General features: G+C 50.4%; 3 protein-coding genes across 7 annotated transcripts; 1 reads left to right on the top strand and 2 right to left on the bottom strand.

The window, feature by feature from the left end:
* The first annotated feature begins 202 nt into the window (after positions 1-202).
* Positions 203-6,261, top strand: Psmc3ip (PSMC3 interacting protein). 3 transcript variants are annotated; one of them, XM_090350920.1, is made up of 8 exons: positions 203-310; positions 389-489; positions 605-694; positions 4,426-4,537; positions 4,988-5,097; positions 5,268-5,321; positions 5,459-5,518; positions 5,597-6,261. In XM_090350920.1, exons 1-8 carry the CDS (start codon positions 277-279, stop codon positions 5,651-5,653), a joined length of 618 nt encoding a protein of 205 aa, XP_090207046.1. In that variant the 5' UTR covers positions 203-276; the 3' UTR covers positions 5,654-6,261. The 3 variants fall into 3 exon arrangements, with proteins under 3 accessions (XP_090207046.1, XP_090207047.1, XP_090207045.1); XM_090350921.1 differs by having other exon boundaries at positions 4,952-5,097; positions 5,459-5,501; XM_090350919.1 differs by having other exon boundaries at positions 4,952-5,097.
* Positions 5,871-11,837, bottom strand: Mlx (MAX dimerization protein MLX). 3 transcript variants are annotated; one of them, XM_090350916.1, is made up of 8 exons: positions 11,744-11,837; positions 11,360-11,396; positions 10,794-10,883; positions 10,432-10,538; positions 9,905-10,004; positions 9,658-9,757; positions 9,095-9,296; positions 5,871-6,951 (listed from the first exon to the last, which is right to left on the bottom strand). In XM_090350916.1, the coding sequence occupies exons 1-8, from the start codon at positions 11,783-11,785 to the stop codon at positions 6,895-6,897; spliced, it is 735 nt and encodes a 244-aa protein (XP_090207042.1). In that variant the 5' UTR covers positions 11,786-11,837; the 3' UTR covers positions 5,871-6,894. The 3 variants fall into 3 exon arrangements, with proteins under 3 accessions (XP_090207042.1, XP_090207044.1, XP_090207043.1); XM_090350918.1 differs by lacking the exon at positions 11,744-11,837 and adding an exon at positions 11,576-11,596; XM_090350917.1 differs by lacking the exon at positions 10,794-10,883.
* An 858-nt stretch (positions 11,838-12,695) lies between these two features.
* On the bottom strand, positions 12,696-16,873 carry Coasy (Coenzyme A synthase). The gene is made up of 10 exons (XM_090350913.1): positions 16,794-16,873; positions 15,854-16,558; positions 15,080-15,294; positions 14,720-14,851; positions 14,391-14,580; positions 14,247-14,311; positions 14,026-14,110; positions 13,417-13,514; positions 13,181-13,327; positions 12,696-13,078 (listed from the first exon to the last, which is right to left on the bottom strand). Exons 2-10 carry the CDS (start codon positions 16,545-16,547, stop codon positions 13,019-13,021), a joined length of 1,686 nt encoding a protein of 561 aa, XP_090207039.1. The 5' UTR covers positions 16,548-16,558; positions 16,794-16,873; the 3' UTR covers positions 12,696-13,018.
* Positions 16,874-20,118: the final 3,245 nt, after the last annotated feature.

Genomic DNA, 20,118 nt, shown 5'->3' with positions numbered 1-20,118 from the left:
CCCGTTCCAGCACTGGCCCGGAACTCGTCTCGGCCGGGAGGGGATCGCAGATACCTCGGCCTCTTTGGGGTGCGGGGCGGAGGCTGGAAGCTGCCGGAGGGCGGCGACGCCTGTGGCGGAACTGACGACGGCGTCCGCGAAGGGCCGCGCCTCTCTTCCGGAAGGCTTCCCCTCCAGCCAATCACCGCTCGAGGCCCGCTCCGCCGTCGCCGGAAGGAGTCGTCGCCTAGAGCAACCGCCACATCCGGTTGTCTGAATTTGACCGCGAGAGCGAAGATGAGTAAAGGCCGTGCTGAAGCGGCGGCCGGAGGTAACGGCGGCGCTGGCGAGACCCTGAGGGGAGCGGGCGAGGGGGTGGTTGAGTGACTCTGCCTCGTCTCCTCCTCAGCCCCTGGGATCCTTTTGAGGTATCTGCAGGAGCAGAACCGGCCCTACAGCGCTCAGGACATGTTCGGCAACCTGCAGAAGGAACACGGACTGGGCAAGACGGTGAGGACCCTGTGGCCAGGCCCGGCTTCTGCTCTCCCGAGCGTTCGCGGCTTTCCCTGTCCCTGCCGGGAATCACCCAAAGACTCCTGACTGCCCCGTCCTCCCCTCTTGACAGGTGGTGGTGAAGGCCTTGGAGCAGCTGGCCCAACAAGGCAAGATCAAAGAGAAATCATACGGCAAGCAGAAGATCTATTTTGCCGATCAGGTAAGAAAAACCTGTGCAGATGAACAGCCACGTGAGCGCCACATTGAATCAGCTGTGACAATCTGTTCTATGCCACTGAAAGGGCCTCAGAAACATCTTTAAATCAAGATGTATATTTCCTCCCTAGAACTCAAACTGATTTCGGGTTACAGTGGAGGACAGAAGACCCTAAATTGTTTCCACCAAGAACCATTTTTGCTTGGACAGCCTGACCCTATTCTCTGCCAAAGGAATTTCCTTCACCTCCCTCCCTAAGCCCATGCACCAACTTTAGACTGCTCAGCAAGACTGTCATATGGAGGTCTTTCAGACATAAATATCAGAACTAATACTGTCAAAGTAGACTGTCTCGCCTACCCACCAAAAAACTAGCATTTCTCATGATTAATGGATTCATTCTCCACCCAAACCAGAATATTGGAAATAACTTTCTCAGGTCTGGACGGGCCTCAAATATAGCTGATTTTTTTGTTTGTTTTATGGGTTTTATTTTCTGTTTTACAGTCCTGGGATTTAAGCCTGGACACTGTCCCTGACCATTTGTTGCTCTAGACTAGCACTGTATCGCTCGAGCCACACCTCCATTTCTATCTTTTTTTTTTTTTTAATTTTTTTTTTCTTTTTTTTTTTGCCAGTCCTGGGCTTGAGCTCAGGGCCCGAGCCCTGTCCTTGGACTTTCTCAAGGCTAGCACTCTACCACTTGAGCCTCAGCACCATTTCCAGCTTTTTTGTCTATGTATGTGGTACCAAGGAATCGAACCCGGGTCTTCGTGCACGCTAGGCAAGCACTTTAACCACTAGGCCAAACTCCCGGCCCCTCCATTTCTATCTTTTTGGTAGTTAATTGGAGAATAAATGCTTGCCAAAGCTGGCTTTAAACCACAATCTTCAGCTTCCTGAGTAGGTAGGATTACAGGCATGAGCCACCAGGGCCCAACTCTTTATGTTTGTGACACTTGTGACATATGGTCTCACTGTCATCCAGGCTGAACACTAGATCCTCTTGTGCTCAGCTTCCCAAATGGTGAGGTGTGTGCCATCCCACCCATTATTTTTTTATTATTATTTTTATTTTTTGTCCTCGGGCTTCAACTCAGGGCCTGGGCACTGTCCTTGGACACTTTGCTTAAGGCAAGTGCTCTGCCACTTGAGCCAGAGCATCACTTCTGGCTTTTTCTGTGTATGTGGTTCCAGGGAATTGAACCCAGGGCTTTGTGCATGCTAGGTGATCACACTACCATTAGGCCACGCTCCCACCCCCAAACTTTTCCCTTCTTGAATCCACTCATTTCATCTGCCAGCACTGTTCTGTCATTGCTCTATTAGTATTGCAGTGTCCTCTTAGCAGATCTCATTCACTTGAATGTCTGTCTTCAGCTTTCCAGCCAGAATGATCTATGTAAATACAAATCTGGTCATGTACCCTCCCTACTTAAAACTGTTCCATGGTCCCCAGTACTCCACCAAAATGGTAAAAAGGCAGCTAGAAATATGGCCTAGCCAGTGTTACCTGCCCTTGTTTCTCTACCCATTAATACTAGACAATTCTGATGTGCTTTACATTCATTTTCTTCCTACCTAAATTGCTGGCACCTTTAGACTGATCAGCTCTTACTCATCCTTTATGATTTCATTCACATATCAAGTTCCCCCAAAGCCTTCCCTTGGTGCTCTAACTGCCTTGGTCAAGCCCTTAGCTTTATTGAGGTGGGTTGTCTAAAGTTCCATAGGCTGTGTATGTGGCTTAGTGGTATGGTAGAGTGTTTGCCCTGGGTTCAGTTCTTCAGTACCACATAAACAGAAAAGGCCAGAAGTGGTGCTATGGCTCAAGTGGTAGTATGCTAGCCTTGAGCAAAAGCTCAGAGACAGTGCCCAGGCCCTGAGTTCAATCCCTAGGACTCCTGGTCAAAAAACAAAACAAAAACGTAAATTTTTTTTCCTTTAGGCCCTATCTCTCCTTTTGATTTACTTAGCACCCTGTTACCACCCCCCCCCCAGCATGTAGAGCTTAGGAGATATTAAATGTTTTGTTTGTTTAGATGAACCAAACCTTCTCCAAGGCTAATTTTTCTAAAACTATTTCATTTGTACACTACTATTGAAAAATCTCCCTAAAAGAAGGATTATCCAACTTTTTTTCAGTATGTTTAGATTGTGGGACCTAAGTCTTTGTCACTGCTCAACTCTGTATGGCAGAGCAAAAGTCTATAGCAATTATTGTAAATAATGGGCATAACTAAAATTTTATTAACAAATCCATTTAGTTGAGTTTAGTTTCTGGTTCGGTTTTAAGAGTCTACCGTGTCTAAAAGAACAGCCCAAATTGCCCATGCTGGTTCTGCCATCCTTCCTAACCTGCTCCTCCATCCCCAACTGACGTGACGATGCTCAGGGATCCCCAGTGGTCCTCTCACAAACGCTAATCTTTAGGCTTTCCCCGAAGTCCCTCACCTTTGTAGTTACCTGGATCTCTTCACCTGGCAGTTTCTTCCTGTTGCCCTTCTTCTGATTGCCTATTCCATGATCTAGATTCCCCACCTTAAGGAAAATGTTATTTTACTCCCTCAGCTCATAAGAGATTTTATGACTAATTTCCCTAGTCGGTATCTTGCCAATCTGGATACTCTTGAGGACAGGCTTTAGGTTTCAACTTTCCTTCCTTCTGGGGACTAGAATTCAACTGAATGATTTCTCCAAAGTACTTTTTCAGCCAGCTGTGGGGACACCTGCCTCTACTCCCAGCGCAGAAAATCATGAGTTCAAGTGTACCCCAGGCAACATAAACACTGTCTCAAACAAAATATCTGAGTGTGATAACTCACACCTGTAATCCTAGCTACTCAAGGGGCTGAGATCTGAGGATAGTGCTTCAAAGCCAGTCTGGGCACTACTAAAGAACGTGAAAATAGGGAAAGGAAGGGAGGGGGATGGGAGAGAGAAACAGGGACAAAAACATGAAAAGGGGTATCAATGTGCAAGAAGTAATGAACCCACTATCTGATGAATGTAACTGCAACCCTCTATACATCGTCTCGACAATAAAATTAAAAAGAAAACAACTTGAGACTCTTATCTCTAGAAAATGGGAAGTAAGACTGGCTGTAGGGGTAGGGCAGTAACCTTGAGCTGAAGAGCTCAGGGACAGCACCCAAGCCCAGAGTTCAAGCCCCATGACCAACCAAAAAAAAAAAAGTTTCTAAAAAGTAGCACTTTGTGCAGGGTTGCTGGTGGCTCATGCCTGTAATCCTAGCTACTCATAAGGCTCTTACCTCTAATGAACCACTAAAAAGCCAGAAGTGGAGCTGGCTCAAGAGGTAGAGCACTAACCTTGAGTAAAAAAGTTCAGGGAAGCCAGTGCGGTGCCTCACACCTGTAATACTAGCTACTCGGGAGGCTGAGATCTGAGGATCAAGGTTCAAAGCTAGCCCAGGCACAAAAGGGACCTGAGACTCTTATCTCCAATTAACCTCTAGAAAAGGGAAGTGGGGCGTGGCTCCAGGGTAGGATGGTAGCCTTGAGCTGAAGAGCTCAGGGCCAGCACCTAAGGCGAGTTCAAGCCCCATGACCCGCCAAAAAAAAAAAAAAAAGCTCAGGGACAGCACCTAAGCACCAGGTTCAAAGCCTAGTACCAGCACACACACACACACACACACACACACACACACAGCATTCTGTTTTTCTTGATGGACATCTTTGTCTCGCACTCTTGTATTTCCCTTCATTTCTGGCAGGACCAGTTTGATGATGTGAATGATGCCGATCTCCATGGGTTGGATGCCAAAATTGTGGCCCTCACTGCTAAGGTGCAGAGCTTGCAGCAGAGCTGCCGGCACATGGAAACTGGTAGGAAACTGGCGAGCCCCTCCAGAGTGTCCATGGCATTGGGTTTGGTCTAGAATTCCAGAATTACTAAGGGAATGGCTCATTGACTATAGGTCTTATTGCAGCTCAGAGTGCTTTGGGCTGCCTGAGGCACTACATTAAAAGAAATGCTATTAGTAAATGGCTTTGTGTATGGATTTATTCCTGCTTATTTAACAAGTTACACATCACCCTGTTCAGCCTATTGCCCTTCCACTGCTTGTAGATCAGTAAGAAAGAAAAATAGGATAAACCGATTATTCTGTAAGTCTTATTTTCTTGAGCATTTCCAGAGGGGCAAGTGGGGGCACTATTATCTGGATAGATCCCAGAGCAAGATAAAAGTCTATTTCCCACCTCAGGGATAACAAGTGACCCTAAAGAATGTGATTTCAGAGCTGAAGGAGCTAACTAACAGCCTGACCACTCCAGAGATGCAGAAAGAGATTCAGGAGTTAAAGAAGGAGTGTGCTGGCTACACAGAGAGACTGAAGAACATCAAGGCAGCGACCAACCATGTCACTCCAGAAGAGAAGGAGAAGGTAAAGCAGGAAGACTGGAGGCTGCTGTGCAGGTCTGGAATGAACATGAACGTGTACACACACACACACACACACACACACACACACACACACACAGCTGGCTCACACACACACACAGCTGGCTCCTGCGGGCTGCATGACTCAGAGAACTGTTTCTTTCTCCCCCCTAGGTATACAGAGAAAGGCAGCAATACTGCAAGGAATGGAGGAAGCGGAAGAGGATGGTGAGCGGGAACTCCAGGGTAGCACTGGACGCACTTGAGGAAATGGCAGCCTTGGAGAAACTGCTGCCCCTCTATCATGATCCAACAGGCAGGCCCAGTCCTGCCCATCTGAAAAGGGGTGACTTTGTTTCTTACAGGCCACAGAGATGTGTGATGCAATCCTTGAAGGCTACTCCAAGAGCAAGAAGCAGTTCTTTGTGAGTTGCACTCCCCTCTGCTCCCCCAGGGGACCTTTGCCCAAGGGTGTCTCATTTACTTCTTTCCCTGTCACACAGGAGGAAGTTGGGATAGAGACAGATGAAGATTGTAACGTCAAGCTCCCAGATCCCTGAGGGAACTAGGGATTGGAACACAGAGATCCCCAGTCTGGCCCTTTTGTTGTTTTTTCTGCTGTTCCTGCTGTTCACCTGAGCACAGCAGTGCAGACAGAGGAAGGCGGAGTATGAGTGGAGGGCCTCAGGGCTGGCAGGCAGCCAAGCAGAGATGGCCAGCCCATTTTGCTGTCCACATTGCAATGGCGTGGGCTTAACACAAGGATTTGTAACTTGCTACAGGAAAGCATTTGGTAATATTTATTGTTACAGAATTTCATATAAAAATATTTCCTCTGGTATTCAAACCTCCCAGATATCAAACGTGAGGAAGGCAGCAGGGAGTTTGGGAAACAAAGGTAAAGCTGCTACCAAATATCCGTATTTGAGGAGCCCAAAGCATCCCCCAGGACTAACCTCAGAAGATCCGAGTATCTTCTGCACCCTTCTGCCCGCCCCAAGTTCTGGAAGAAGTATAGGCAACACTGGCAGATGGTAGAGACCCAGACATGCTGGGCAGAAAAGCTGAGGTGGTGACTTTGAGGCTTGTCTGTTTAATTTTCCAAAATTGTAAATGTGGCAAAACTGCATTGTTAGTATTTTTTAAAAAATAAAATTTCAAATATGTAGTGCTGTATCATATCTGCCTTTGCCATGCAGTGCCATTGCCTGAAGGAACAAAAATGCTAGATACACAGGGAGGCTGTTCCTCCCCGTGCCCACAGCAGAGAGGACCAAAGTGCTGTAACCTAAGGTCACATCAGGACTGACCAGGCAATCCTAGTATGGGTACTAGGTGGCCTTTCACCCTCGTGGCAGTGGAACTGTTTCTTTTCCCTCCTCCTCTGCCACTCAACTACTGCCAATATGTCCAAACTTGAGCCAAATATTGCCCAAGGCACCAAAACAGCGGCAAACAGCTTCCAAATACATGTGGATCATGAGCAGAAATCTGAGGGCTGAAAGGCCAGGAACTCTCTAAGGTACTCAGAACAAATTCCTGTCCTAAGGAATTCTATCAGGAGAGGGAAGACTGGGTAGATTTGACTTTATGGTCAATATAATAAATTAATCAGGAACTTTCACAAAACAAACACGCCAGCCCCACTAAAGATAAAGTAGAGCTAGGAAAACCAAACACCAAGTAGAAACCAGCCAACTGGTGTAAGGTGTTGCAGTCCCATCGGAGGCTGGGCAGTCCCCTGGCCTGACAGTAGACTCAAAGGCCTCTTGTTGGCTGCTCTGCAAGCTTCCAGGAGCTGTCAGTAAAGTTGGTTTTTCAACTGATGCAGGACCCCAATCACGATCTCTCGTAGGGTCTGGTGGGGGCAGCAAGGAAAGACAATGCTCAGGTGACCATTCAGAGCAGCTTTTGTCTAACTAGACACCCATGGCTCTTTTCATATGAGTATTAAGCTGGGTGCTGGTAGCTCATGCCTGTAATCTCGGGAGGATCATGGTTCAGAGCCAGCCCAGGCAGGAAAGTCTATGAGACTCAATTCTAATTAACCACCAGAAAACCCAGAAGTGGAGCTGTGGCTCAAGGTGGTAGAGTGCTAGTTGAGCAAAAAGAGCTCCAGGAAAATACCCAGTCCCTAAGCTCAAGCCCCATGACTGAACGCATAACTCAATTAAAAGTTCAAGCCTAGGGGCCAGAAGCATAGCCTAGTCCTAGTGGTAGAGTGCTTGCCTAGCATGCATGAAGTCCTGGGTTCAATTCCCCAGGACCACATACACAGAAAAAGCCGGAAGTGGTGCTATGGCTCAAGTAGCAGAGTATTAGCCTTGAGTAAAAAGTGTCCAAGGACAGTGGTCAGGCCCTGAGTTCAAGCCCCAGGACTGGCCAAAAAAAAAAGTTCAAAAAAAAAACCTTCAATGCTGGATGCAGTGGCTCAAGCCTGTAATCCTAGCTGTAATCTCAAGAGACTGAGATCTGAGGATCAAGGTTCAAAGCCAGCCCAGGCACAAAAGGACTTGAGACTCTTACCTCCAACTAACCTCTAGAAAAATGGGAAGTGGGGCTTGGCCGGGTAGGGCAGTAGCCTTGAAGTGGGGCTTGGCAGGGTAGGGCAGTAGCCTTGAGCTGAAGAGCTCAGGAACAGCACTTGGGCCTAGAGTTCAAGCCCCCATGACCCACCAAAAAAAAAAAAAAAAAAAAAAAAACTTCAAGTCTAGGGCTGTATGCGTAGCATAGTGATAGAGTGCTCACCTAGCATGCACGAAGCCCTGGATTTGATTCCTGGGTACCACATACATAGAAAAAGCCAGAAGTAGCACTGTGGCCCAAGTGGCAGAGTACTAGCCTTGAGCAAAAAGTGTCCAAGGACAGTGCCCAGGCCCTGAGTTCAATCCCCAGGACTGGCCAAAAAGAAAAAAAAAATTTCAAGCCTGAATAAAAGCAGTGGGGCTCCAAAGCATAAAGCAAGTGCAGTACCATTAGCACATCTCTCCATTAAAAGTAAATAATAGAACCTGAGAACAAGACCGCTGTTACTGGCTCACAGTTGTAATCCTTTACAGCTTCTCAGGAGAACGAGATCTGAGCAGTGCAGTTCGAAATCAGTCTGTGAGACTCATAGCCAGTTAACCACCAAAAAATCCAGAAGTTGCGTTGTGGCTCAAGTAGTAGAGTGCTAGCCTTGAGCAAAACAGCTCAGGGACAGTCCAGGCCCTGAGTTCAAGCCCCAGGACCAGCACCAAAAAAAAAAGATAATACCCGTTACCCTTCACAACTGTGAGACTATTTCCTTTTCTTCCACATAAATACTGCCCCAATTTTTTTTTTTTTTCTTTTGCCAGTCCTGGGCTTGAGCTCAGGGCCTGAGCACTGTCCTTGGGTTTTCTCAAGGCCTACCACTCGAGGCACAGCACCACTTCCGGCTTTTTTTTTCATATATTTTTATTGTAATTAATAGAAGGGTTACATTATATTGGCCAGATAGAAGGTGCATTAATTCACATACATTGATATCCTTTCTCATGTCTTGGTCCTCACACTTCTGGCTTTTTCTATGGATATAGTACCAAGGAATCAAACCCAGGTCTTGGTGCTTGCTAGGCAAGCACTCTACCACTAGGCAAACTCCCAGCCCAATACTGCCCAAACTTGATCCCCATGTTACCCCAGATACTAAAACAGGCAAACAGTGGGGTTCTAGGATCTACATGTTTCCAAAAACCTAAAGTAATTACTGATGGTGACTGAGATTTCCATACTGGAGAGCAAGAGTGGCTAATGAGGCAGCAATAACCCACACTCAAACTGAGCACTGGGCCTCACCCCGTGTAGTCACAGCACACTTGCCAGATGAGGCCTTCAAAAACCAAGGAGGGAACAAAAAGCTGAAAGTTTTACATAGACTAGAGAAATTTAACAGCAGCTACTTTGCTTTTCTGAACAAACAGCTTTGACCACTACCTGAGAATAGCAAGACTAGACACTGTGAGCAGTGCTGTCCTTACCTGAGGTTTACAGTGCTCCTCGATCCAGCTGAAGACACAGGCTGACAGCTCCTGGAAGCTGGCCACAGAGATGGAGGCATTGAAGGACTCGAATAGGGAGTCCATGATGCCTTGAAACACGTTGAACTTGACCTGGTCAGAGATCTGGTCCTCCCCCTCGTGGACGTTGTCCTGATGTGCCTTCACAATCTGCTCATAGTTCCTGAAAGCATGCAAACTTTCAGACGCTGTAGCGGTTCAACTAACTCAGGAAAAAAAAAAAGGCGGGGTAACCCTGTATCCCCCCTCCACACGAAGGGGATTCCCAGAGTTTGGGGGATGTATTCAACATCAGATACCGCTCAGTCTGAAATAGTGACTCGTTAGAGCCTTCCCAGCATTGCTCTGCTAGGCACTTCTTTCCTGAGTGCTATGTGTAAGGGGCCCTTGGGAACAGAGAAGCCTGCTTCTCAGTGGCTAGCTCAGAAAATGGGGATAATGAACACATGTGGCCTTGGAATAGGGGAAGGTATGTACTTGAGTCTCATCAGAAGCTCTAATTCCCGTTCAACACCCCCTCTTACACTTTCATTATCTTTAGGGCTGTGACATCTTTGCGTAGTGTGGACACTTCCTCCTCCTGCTTTTTCTTCTCTTTGTGCAAAAACTGGATGTAGTCAATGGCTGGGGTAGAGATAAGTGGGATAGGTACAGAGGATATCTCAAGTAGGACAAGGCTAATTTTGTTGCTTGTCCCTCGATACCCACATTTCCCATTACAGCCACCCCTGCAGGCCCTGATCCCCCTCTCCCCACATCCCCTGGCCATACTCTTCTGTAGAACGATAGCTTTGCTCAGCTTTTGGGAGCCAATAGAGAAGTCCTGCTGCTGGCAGGTAGGGACGATAGTCTGAAGGTCATCATAGCCTCTCTGTGGAAACATGGGAAATGAGTTTCTTTACCCTGAGGGATGAAGACAAGGTGACACAAAGCTTTTTCTCTACTTCCAAGTACACAAACTCGAGAGTAGAAGGCTGAGTCTTGTTCCCAGGGACCAGCTTAATTTGCCCCCAGGCTTTTGGGGATCTTTGGAGGGACCTAGATAGGGTGCTTGTTTTGTTTTGTTTTTTCTGACCAGACCTGGGGCTTGAACTCAGGGCCTGAGTACTGTCCCTGGGCTTTCTCAAGGATGGTGATCTTCCACTTGAGCCATAGCACCAATTCTGGCTTTTTCTATGTATGTGGTACCAAGGAATCGAACCCATGTCTTTGCGCATGCTAGGCAAGCACTCTACCACTAGGCCAAACTCAGCCCTCGAGAGGAGGGCTTGTTGTCTGAAGCTTAGGCCTCCAGTCACCTTGATGGCATCCCTCCTCTTCTGCTCAGCCTGGGTGTGTGCTAGCCGCCGGCGGTCTTTGTAGGACTCCTTGTAGGACTCCTGATGGTAATCACTGTCCTCGTCATCTATTCTCAAGAGTTGGGGGACAAAAAGAGGTTACTTTGCAGGCTCAGCTAGCTCACCTTCCCTAACTAAAAAGAAGAACCTGGTGCAAGGAGATGGCATATGGACAGGACATTCTAATATCCAGGATGAGGCAGAAGTCAATGAGACTCTGTAGCATCCCTAGGTAGATAGCTGGAGCATCCCTGTCTAGACAAGATACTAAGATGGTGCATAGCTGGATCCTCCCAGGTAGGAGGGCGTATTTTGCTGCCTACCTGTGTTGGGGACAGAAGAGGCACTGGTGGAACCGATGCTATTAGCTCTGGACACTACACTCCCTTTGTGGGTGCTTTCTACAAAAAGCCCTGGAAAAAGAGAGGCCCCAATCACTAAGAGGTGGGGAACCCTGCCAGGTCCTAAGACACCCGTGAGCACAATGGCCTCCTCAAACGCTGACCTCTCCCTTCAGCTCCAAAGCCAGCCATTCTAGGCCTCCCACTTTCCTCCCACACCATGCTGCTTTCTCTTGTCCCCAGGGTCTACAATGGCTCCCCAGACTTGCACTTACACACTTTGGCTCACAAAGGGGCATCTAGGCACGATGAGAGACAGTGACCACCTGTCACTATTCCCATCACTTTCTGTCTACAGAGCAGACAACCAAGTGTCACCCTGGGTTGCTTCCTGCCCATCCTCTAGCTCCTCCCTCCCTTCTCGGGACAGGACCTTGGGTCGGGGACAGTGGACTGTGCTCAGGTGTGGCTGGCAAGGCTACAAGAATCTATGGAGTGGAAAAGGAGGTGCTATTGCCGATCTGAAGACCGTGGGGGAAGGCACTCACCAGGGTCCAGACTGTTGTCGCTGTAGGCATACTCCACCTGCGGCACCAAGCAAGGGAGGCCCATCAGGCCTTTGCCTCTAGTGCAGGGCGCACGCGCACATAAGCGCATCCCCGGGGTGCAGGGATAGCGGAGTGGTTCCCCTGAAAGCCAAGCTTAGGGAGGTCCTAGGAGCGCCGCCCCACCCCCACCTAGCCAGCCCGCTCGTTCCCTCGCACCGGCATGCACGCCTCGTCGGTGTCTCCACCTTGGCACACGCGGGATGGGAGCTCCCTTCCCTGCAGCCCCGGGGTCGGGAGAGACTTTAGGGAGAGAAGGGAAGCCCCTTATAGTCCTGAGCCCCCACGTGCACCGGCCCCACGCGCCCTCCCCTCGCCGGGGCTTGCCTTGACCCAGGGGTCCTCCGGAGAAGTGCCGGGCTCGGTCATCTTGGACTTACCGAACCGGAAACAAGCCGACAGGCGGGTCCCCTGCGGCGAGGAAGCGAGGCGGCGCGTCCACGTGACCCAAGCCCACCAATCCACGCTGGCGAAGGGGCGGGGCCGAGGGCTGCGCATGCGCAGCTGGGACTCTACGCCGCCAGGAGGTGTCTCCGCCGGCCTCGGTGCTAACGCTGACAGCGGCGACGTCAAAGGTCTGCTCCCCGCTGGTCCCGGCCCTTCCCCACCCCCGTCGTCTCTAGAATGGCGGCGAGCGGCGGCGGCACCTTCTGTGAAATGGGATCCTTTCCGATGGCTTGTCTTCAGGTCTGGGAGTGTACAGCTCAGTGGTAGAACCCAAGCAGAGCACATGCAAGAGCCTGAATTCCATGCACCGCACACAGAGAAACGCTTGTGTGAATATTATTGCAGATTATGTGTGCACGAGCACAGCTCACCAGGCCCCCTATTATTCCTAGTCAGTATGCCAGCAGCTGGGCCGAGATTTTCCATATCACATCTGACCCCCACCAAGCCACAAACTCTCTGAAGACAGTGCCATCATCCCTGGCATTGATTTCCCAACACCGCCCTCCCCTCCCCCCCCCCCCCCCCCGCCCCCAGTCACTCTCTAGAAGAGCACTTGTGACATTAAACAATTCGTGTCAGAAAGCCAGTTAAGTTTTTCAGATTTATAGGTAAAGAAACTGAAGTGTTCATAAAGTCTAACTTATTCAAAAGCACACAGGTAGTCACGGTAGGCAGAGCCAAGGCCATCTTCAGCCTGGTTAGCTTCATAGGCCATGCACTTAAACACAGCACTCATGGCTTCTGGCTTAGGTCTGAGCTCTGTACTTGTGGCAGAAAGATCACAGATTCCTAGTGGCATAGGAGCAGGAAGCGGACACCAAACAAGTAGTGCATGGAAACATTCACCTTTAATACTGTTACAAGCTCCCATGTTTGTTCTGACTTGTAGTTAGTGATGAGCATCAAACACCCTGTAGGCATGAATGGGGATGGGACCCCAGACAGGCTCCCCCATGATCCACGTCTTTACCGTTGGTCAAGTGCCAGCATGTTAAAGGGGCATATTGTGTTCACCAGGCCCAGCTACATCCTGCATAGCTTAGCCCAAAGCCCTTCTCAGCCTGAGATAGTGTGCGCATCAGAGTGCTTATTCCTCTCACCACTGGATCTACCAGCTTCAGGCTCCAGATTGGTCCCAAAGAGAAGTTCTTGTCAGGCCTGCGCCTGAGTCTTGGCAATGCGCTTCTGCAGGAGATTCCAGGCTTTTTCCACCTTGGAACAATACCAAATGTTTGAAGGGAAAACAGGATAGGGTCAGACGGCCAACCATTGGACAATCCCTCTCTACAACCCAGCCTTTCCCTGGACACCAACCTGGCGCTGGGTGATATGAGGCTCCCACAAGGTGCTTAGCACCACGTGGCTCTTTTCCACTAGTTGCTGCCCACTCATCTGGTTCTGCAGCCGACTTTGAGCAGCAGCTTCACTCAGGCCATCCCTCTCCACAATACGTCGTACAGCCTGGGCAGGGCATAGGACCCAGCTCAGCCCACTGGATCAGAGCAGGACGTAATCTGCAGTAGGGATGGGGTAGGGTAGGGTCCAGATACCTCAGTCTCAGGGATGACAACGGTCCACACCTCATGTACCATGTTCTGCCAGCCGGCTTCAAGCAGTACGGCAGCATCAATCACACACACATTCTTTCCTGCAGGGAGACCCCAGTCAGTGCCAGCAGCACTCTCACACCTATCACCAGGCAAAAAGCCCACAAGGGCCGGGGAAATACGTCAAGTGCTTGCTTAGCAAGGACAGGCTGTAACTTCAAACCCTAGTGCTGCCTAAAAAGCAAAGAAGTGCACAAAATGGTCCCCCCAGGAACGTGGATGTTCTGGCCTGGGAAAGGATATCTCTCAGGGAGAGAATCTACTTAAGTATCTCCTTAAAAAAAACAAACAAAAAAAAAATAAAACTGGGGGCCACGAGTTTGGCTCAGTGGTAGAGTGCCTGCCTAGCATGCACGAAGACCCAGGTTTGATGCCTTGGTATCACATATACAGAAAAGCCAGAAGTGCTTTGGCTCCAGTGGTAGAGTTCTAGCCTTGAGGAAAGCCCAAGGACAGTGCTCAGGCCCCGAGTTCGGCAAGCACTTTGCCACTGAGCTACATTCCAGCCCTTAAGTGTCTCCTGTGGCTGCACCCGCCACCCCTCCTACTCACCCTCAGCCACAGCCACATTCATCTCCTTTCGAGCCAGCTTTTCGATAACTGGCCACACGATGTCTGTGAGTATTTTCATCTGTTTCTGGGGAGGGAGGAGGCAGAGGTTATCTTCCCTCCGACATGGAGCCAGCCCAGGAGGCGAGAGGGGAAGGGTCACCGGATCCCAAAGTATAAACTTAGCGGGTGACTGGGGAGCCCTTGGAGAGGTGTGCGTTTACCTTGTTCCCAAATACCCGGCTGCCCAGGATTTTCCTGTTGATGATCCCATCTTGGTGGAGAATATCTGGATAACAGAGAAGGACTAAGCAAAGAGGCCCAGCAATCTCCTCACCTCAAGCCACCTCCAACCCACCAGTTATTACCGGTTCCAAAGGCCTCCACCACAGGCTGATAGGCAGGGCCACCTGGAGCATAGGCCCGATGGCCCAGCTGGTCACTGTCGATGATAAATGCCCCCAGACCCTTCAGCCGCTGAGCTACTGAGCTCTTCCCAGAGCCACTGATGCCAGTCAGCCCGAGCACGTAGAGACCTAAGGGAAGCTCTGGTCTCTTCTGGGGATAGATGAATGGGAACCCCACAGTTATTGAGTCCCTCAAGCTCATGCTTGTGGATGAACCCCTTAGTTTCTACTCTCTAGCATTTCTAGCACACCCAAGGAGTAAGGAGGGACAGAAGGATGGAAAGGCTTACATGTGGAGGCTGAAGCAAATTGCCCAGGATTCGATAGCGGAAGGTGGAGGAGCTGATTTTATCCTCTTCGTTTTCCTTGTGGTTCTGCTCCTTCAGTAGCTGGATCTGATATAAGGCAAGCTCCTCCAGTTGCTGAGGGAAAGAGCAGTGAAAAGAGGATGAAGGACAGATGTGGTCTCTAACACATCCCTCATCCTTTCCTACCTACTCCAGGTGTCATTTCCAACTCAGTGGGCAAATTGGGAACCAGACTCTGAGCCCTCCCTTCTCTCTCCCAGGGTGCAGCTACTTCCAACAGCCCCCCACTGTGGCTTTCCCCCTTCCCATCCATTCCCTCTGGCAGTTTCCCTCAAGGGTTACATTCTCAAGGCGGAAGCGGTTGACAGCCATGCCCCCACGATAGGTCTCCTCGCTGATCACCAGAAACTCCAGGAAGGGGTCAGAGCCAGCTGGCCCATAGGGATCCAGCAAGGGGATGATGTCAAAGGCCAAGGAGGGCTTGATGTCCACCAGGAACTCAGTCAGACGTTCCACGCGTTGTGCATAAGGTTGAAGCAGCTCAGGGAGCAACTTGCCTGGGGAAGCCCAGAAAAACAGGTCTTTTTACTAGGGAGGAAGTTTGGGCCACTTTGGGGGAGTGTATCCCTAAGTATTGTGTATCTCCAGAGGGGGAATAACAGGAGGAAAAGGTCAAAGTAGGAGTCTGTCATGAGGGAGGAGAGGATTAAAGAGGAGATGGGCAAACAAGTCTTGTGCTACCAAGAAATTACTTGATAACTAGCAGTGCCAGGGGGCATCAGTTAGATGGAGCATTCCAAAACCACACCCTCCTTGAGCACTGTCTGTGGCATTTGTGCCATTTATTCCCAGTGTGTCACACTTTAGTTGGTTACCTGGAGAACAGTAAAGCACCGATTCTTGGTTCCACATTTAGGGGTTTCTAAATGAGCTCAGTGTAGGTGGGGGGGACTAAATTTACTCAACAAAACTTCCTTAGCACTGAGGCACTGAAATAGGTGGAAAGAGCAGGAAGTCAGAAGGGCCCCACCTTTGCTTGATCTTGGCACTTGGGAGATAGTAAAAGAATCTAAGGAAAGTCTTTGACTGCCCTAATCCAGGGTCCCATGCACTCACTCTTCAACAAATCTTGGTCTGCCACTCCTACCACAAGCATCTCCTGGGCCAGGGCACATGCCACGCTGAGCAACACCTTGTGGGCATTGTGCAGACGGTCAAACGTGCCACCCACAGCCCCACGGCGGTAGCCACGCACGGGCTGCTTTGGAGCCCTGGGAATGGGAGAAACCGGTCTGATGGCAGCGTGTAAGGGGACATTCAAAGACTCCACAGGCGGTTCCTGAGTGCCATAGTCAGGGCACAGCAGCACGGAAGTTAGGTGTGGGCAGCAGCTGTAACAACTGGTGGCATAACGCTCGAGCTGCTGCTTAACGGGGTTGTACTGGCTTCCGTCCAGGGTCTGGAAATCTGTCAGCACCACTTCCGGCGGGTGGGCCAGATTCTGCACCGAAGTGGACCGTATACAGAGGTTCTTGGGGAGGATATTGGAGACCAGGATTCTCACGTCCAGGTGCCTGTGTAGGCTGGCGCCAGCATAGAAGTGCGCAATGAAATCCAGAACTTCAAAGGTCATCTGCACGGGCTTGGGCTGGGGCTGGGCCGGCCCCGCCAGGTTCATGCCCGGCTGCAGGTGGACGTACAGCGTGTGGTTCACCAGGCGGGCCGCTGAGGTCAGGATGGGAGCCAGACGGGGAGCCAGGGAGGTCAGAGGCGTCGTCAGCACCAGGAGGCCCGATCTGAACACAGCCATGGTGACGAGGCCTGCGCACGGGCAGGGAGACAAGGGAGTGACCGTGCAGGCCTGACGGGGGCCTGCATGAGGCCTGACACCCAGGACGAGGGGTCCCGGCGGAGGGACGGGGAACTGGACGGGAATCCCGGGGTGTCACAGGCTGGGGGGGCGGGGTCTGGGAATCCCGGGCCCCCGGGGTCTGGAAGGAGCTGAGAGAGGGGATCAAAGGGGCGCTCCAGGGCCCAGCCGGGTTCCCGGACTCACTGCAGCCTCGGGGCTTTGGTTCCGCTTTCCCCGCCGCCGAGACGCCCAAGGTGCGGCCCGGAAGCACTACCTCGCCCGGAGCTACGCGACCGCGACGGCAAGCCGGAGAGGCCAAACCACTCCACCTGCGCTCGGAGAGGAACTCTCGCGAGACGCCTCGCAGCCGGGGCTGACGGCGGGGGCGGGAGGGCGTGGACGCCGGCGGGGGACACCAGCCCTCCGAGACGGGCCCTCCGGGGTGGAAGGACGGACGGCCTGGAGAGAGGAGGGGGTTATTGCACCTCGCCCCACCCCGAGCCCTCCCACGCCGGGGTTGTGGAGCGGTAACGCAGCAGCCCCGCCCCAGCCCCCGAATGGGCCGGGGCTCATGGAAGTCCTTGTGGCTTTTTTCTGTCTGTCGTGGGCCTTGCAGTCAAGGCCCGAGCGCTGTCCCCGAGCGTCGGTGCTCCAGTAGCGCTTTTACCTTCGGTCTTGTGCGGGAGACTGTAGTCCCCGGGCTGGCTTTGAACCGCGATCGTCAGACCTCGGCCTCCCGAGTAGCTGGGATGACAGACGGGCAGCGGACGTGGAGACGTGCGAGTGGGCTCGGTAGTGTCACAGAGGACAGAGCCGGGCTGCCCCCGCCCCCAGTGAACACACAGAACCCCAGGTCCTTCAGGCCCACTCGGGAAAAGACATTTCAGGGTATCTCAGAGACGGAGTCTCAAGGCAATATTCCAGGAGAACAGGGTAGGCGAGGAGAAACGAAAAAGAGAAGCCCAGTGCCAGTGGAGCAAGCCTGTTTATCCTGGCTACTCGGCAGGCTGGAAAGGTGGCTGAAGCCCTGCATTCAATCCCTCCGTTCCAGGAAAGGCCAGAAGTGGCGCTGTGGGCTTAGGTGGTAGCGTGCTAGCCTTGAACACAGACTCAGACAGCACCCGAGCCTTGAGTTCCAAGTCCCCCAGGACTGGCCAAAAAAGAAAAAAGACAGCCTGGACAGGAAGGTGAGATTTTTATCTTTGATTAGCCATCAAAACACAGGAAGGAAGTGGAGCTGTAGCTTAAGTGATAGAGCACTAACCTTGAGCAAAAGCAGCTCATTTCCCGCTTTGAAGGGTTTAGTCTGGATTTGTGTTTTGTTTTGGTGCCATCCTCTCACTCTCCAGGCCAGCACTCTGCCATATGAGCCCCAGCTCCACATCTGGCTTTTTGCTGGTTAATTGGGGATGAGAGTCTCAAAGATTTGTCTGCCTAGGCTGGCTTCTTGATCCTCAGATTTCAGCCTCTTGAGTAGCAAGGATTGTAGACCTAAGCCACTAGCACCAGGCTTGGCTTTCAATTTTGAGTCTAGCCCATTTAATGTTTGCTTCAAATATCATTTCCCTGTATCCCCATTTATCCAACCTGTCTCATTAGAGCTTCTTATGTCTCTGCCAGGAGAAAAAGGAAAGATTAAAGTTGGAGATTTAGTGGGAAGGATTTACTATGGCTTAAGAAGGCTATTTGTGGCTGGGAGCGTGGCCTAGTGGTAAGAGTGCTTGCCTGGCATGCACAAAGCCCTGAGTTTGATTCCTCAGTACCACAGAAAGCACCCAGACCCTGAATTCAAGACCCAGGGGACTGGCCAAAAAAAAAAAAAGTTAAAGCAGAGATATGAGTCAAGTGGTGGGATGTTAGCCTTCAGTGGAAAAAGCCAGTTCTGGCACAGACACCACCAACCCAGTGTATATGGCTTTACGACTCTTTGATCACTGACTCCAAAGTCAGATGATTTCCAAAGCAGATGTGTAGGGTTGAGGGTTGGTGTTGCTCGTTCTGGGACTTGGACTCAGGGCTGAGCACTGTCCTTGGGTTTTCTCAAGGCTAGCGTTCTACCACTTGATCCACAGCACCACTTCCGGTTTTTTCTATCTATGTGGTACCAAGGAATCAAGCTCTGGTCTTCATGCATACTAGGCAAGCACTCTACCACGGCCCCCTGAGCTTCTTATACTCAAGGCTAGCACTCTACCACTTAAGCCATAGTGCCGTATCTGGCTTTTTCATTTTATGTGGCACAGAGGAATCAAACCCAGAGTTTCATGCACGCAGACAAGCACTCTACCACTGAGCTACAAATTCCCAGCCCTACTTTAACTTTTTGCTGGTTATTTAGAGATAAGATTCTAGACTTTGTTTGCCTGGGCTGGCTATGAACTGTGATTCATCCTCATATCTCAGCCTCTTGGCTAGAATGACAACACTCTTCCTTTTTTTTTTTTTTTTTTTGCCAGTCCTGGGGCTTGAACTCAGGACCTGAGCATTGTCTTTGGGCTTCCCTCAAGGCTAGTGCTCTACCACTTGAGCCACAGCATCATTTCCGGCATCTTTCAGTGTCTGTGGTACCAAGGAATCGAACTCAGAGCATCGTGCATGCTAGGCAAGCACCCTATCATTAGGCCAAACTCCCGGCCCCTACACCATCCTCTTCCTTAAGTTGCAAATTAAGGGCTTGATTTGAAGAAGCAGAAAGCAAAGACTGTTAGTATGTTCCAAAGCATTCATTTCTTCCCACATGCAAGACTTTTTTGTTTGTTTATTTTTGCCATTCGTGGAGATGGAACTCAGGGCCTGAGCACTGTCCTTGGGCTTTCTCAAGACTAGAACTCTACCACCTGAGCCATAGCACCACTTCCAGCTACGTAAGTGGTACTGAGGAATCGAACCTGGGTCTTCATGTATGCTAAGCAAGCACTCAACCACTAGACCACATGCAAGTTTTTCTAGACCAGTAATTAGACAGTAACAAAAAGTCCTGACCTTCCTGTGCCGTAGGAGGAGGGTGGTTAATAAAATTAAAAAAAATTTAAAAAAGCTGTGAAACATTTTTTTTTTGCCAGTCTTGTGCTTGAGCTCAGGGCCTAAGCACTGTCCTTGGACTTTCTCAAGGCTAGAGCTCTACCACTTGAGCCTCAGCACCACTTCCAGCTTTTTTCTATGTATGTGGTACCAAGGAATCGAACCCGAGACTTCATGCATGCTAGGCAAGCACTTTACCACTAGGCCACACTCCTGGCCCTGAAACCCACAAACAATACAGCAAGTGCTCTACCACTGAACTATACCCCAGTCTAAGGTTTTATCTGTTGTGTTTGGGGTTTCTCTTGTGGGGACACTGGGGCTTGACCTTGGGGCCTCATACTCTCATTTAGCTTTTTTTTTTTTTCTGTTCTTTCTTTTCTTTTTCCTTTTTTGGTCAGTTGTGGGGCTTAAACTCTGGGTCTGGGCACTGTCCCTGCGTTCTTCAGCTTAAGACTACTACCCTACCCCTAGAGCCACACCATCGCTTCTGGTTTTCTAGTGGTTA

The sequence above is a fragment of the Megascapheus bottae genome, chromosome 17 (assembly GCF_031878675.1).
Source record: "Megascapheus bottae isolate mThoBot1 chromosome 17, mThoBot2.hap1, whole genome shotgun sequence".
Taxonomy (NCBI): Eukaryota; Metazoa; Chordata; class Mammalia; order Rodentia; family Geomyidae; genus Megascapheus; species Megascapheus bottae.
The sequence above is the reverse complement of the archived record's forward strand: the minus strand, read 5'-3'. Positions and strand labels throughout refer to the sequence as shown.

What these genes read in the sequence shown, in the direction of transcription:
- Coasy (XM_090350913.1), bottom strand. Translation starts at nt 16,547, where the DNA reads ATGGCTGTGTTCAGATCGGGCCTCCTGGTGCTGACGACGCCTCTGACC. An exon ending in ACCGCTTCCGCCTTGAGAAT is followed by an intron (nt 14,852 to 15,079) that starts GTAACCCTTGAG and finishes TCTTTCCCTCAG; the next exon opens with CAACTGGAGGAGCTTGCCTT. An exon ending in TTGTCATCCCTGAGACTGAG is followed by an intron (nt 13,328 to 13,416) that starts GTATCTGGACCC and finishes TGCCCTGCCCAG; the next exon opens with GCTGTACGACGTATTGTGGA.
- Mlx (XM_090350916.1), bottom strand. Translation starts at nt 11,785, where the DNA reads ATGACCGAGCCCGGCACTTCTCCGGAGGACCCCTGGGTCAAG. An exon ending in CGGAGGACCCCTGGGTCAAG is followed by an intron (nt 11,397 to 11,743) that starts GCAAGCCCCGGC and finishes TTGGTGCCGCAG; the next exon opens with GTGGAGTATGCCTACAGCGA. An exon ending in CTCTTCTGTCCCCAACACAG is followed by an intron (nt 10,539 to 10,793) that starts GTAGGCAGCAAA and finishes TCTTGAGAATAG; the next exon opens with ATGACGAGGACAGTGATTAC.
- Psmc3ip (XM_090350919.1), top strand. Translation starts at nt 277, where the DNA reads ATGAGTAAAGGCCGTGCTGAAGCGGCGGCCGGAG. An exon ending in GGAGGAAGCGGAAGAGGATG is followed by an intron (nt 5,322 to 5,458) that starts GTGAGCGGGAAC and finishes TGTTTCTTACAG; the next exon opens with GCCACAGAGATGTGTGATGC. An exon ending in AGAGCAAGAAGCAGTTCTTT is followed by an intron (nt 5,519 to 5,596) that starts GTGAGTTGCACT and finishes CCTGTCACACAG; the next exon opens with GAGGAAGTTGGGATAGAGAC.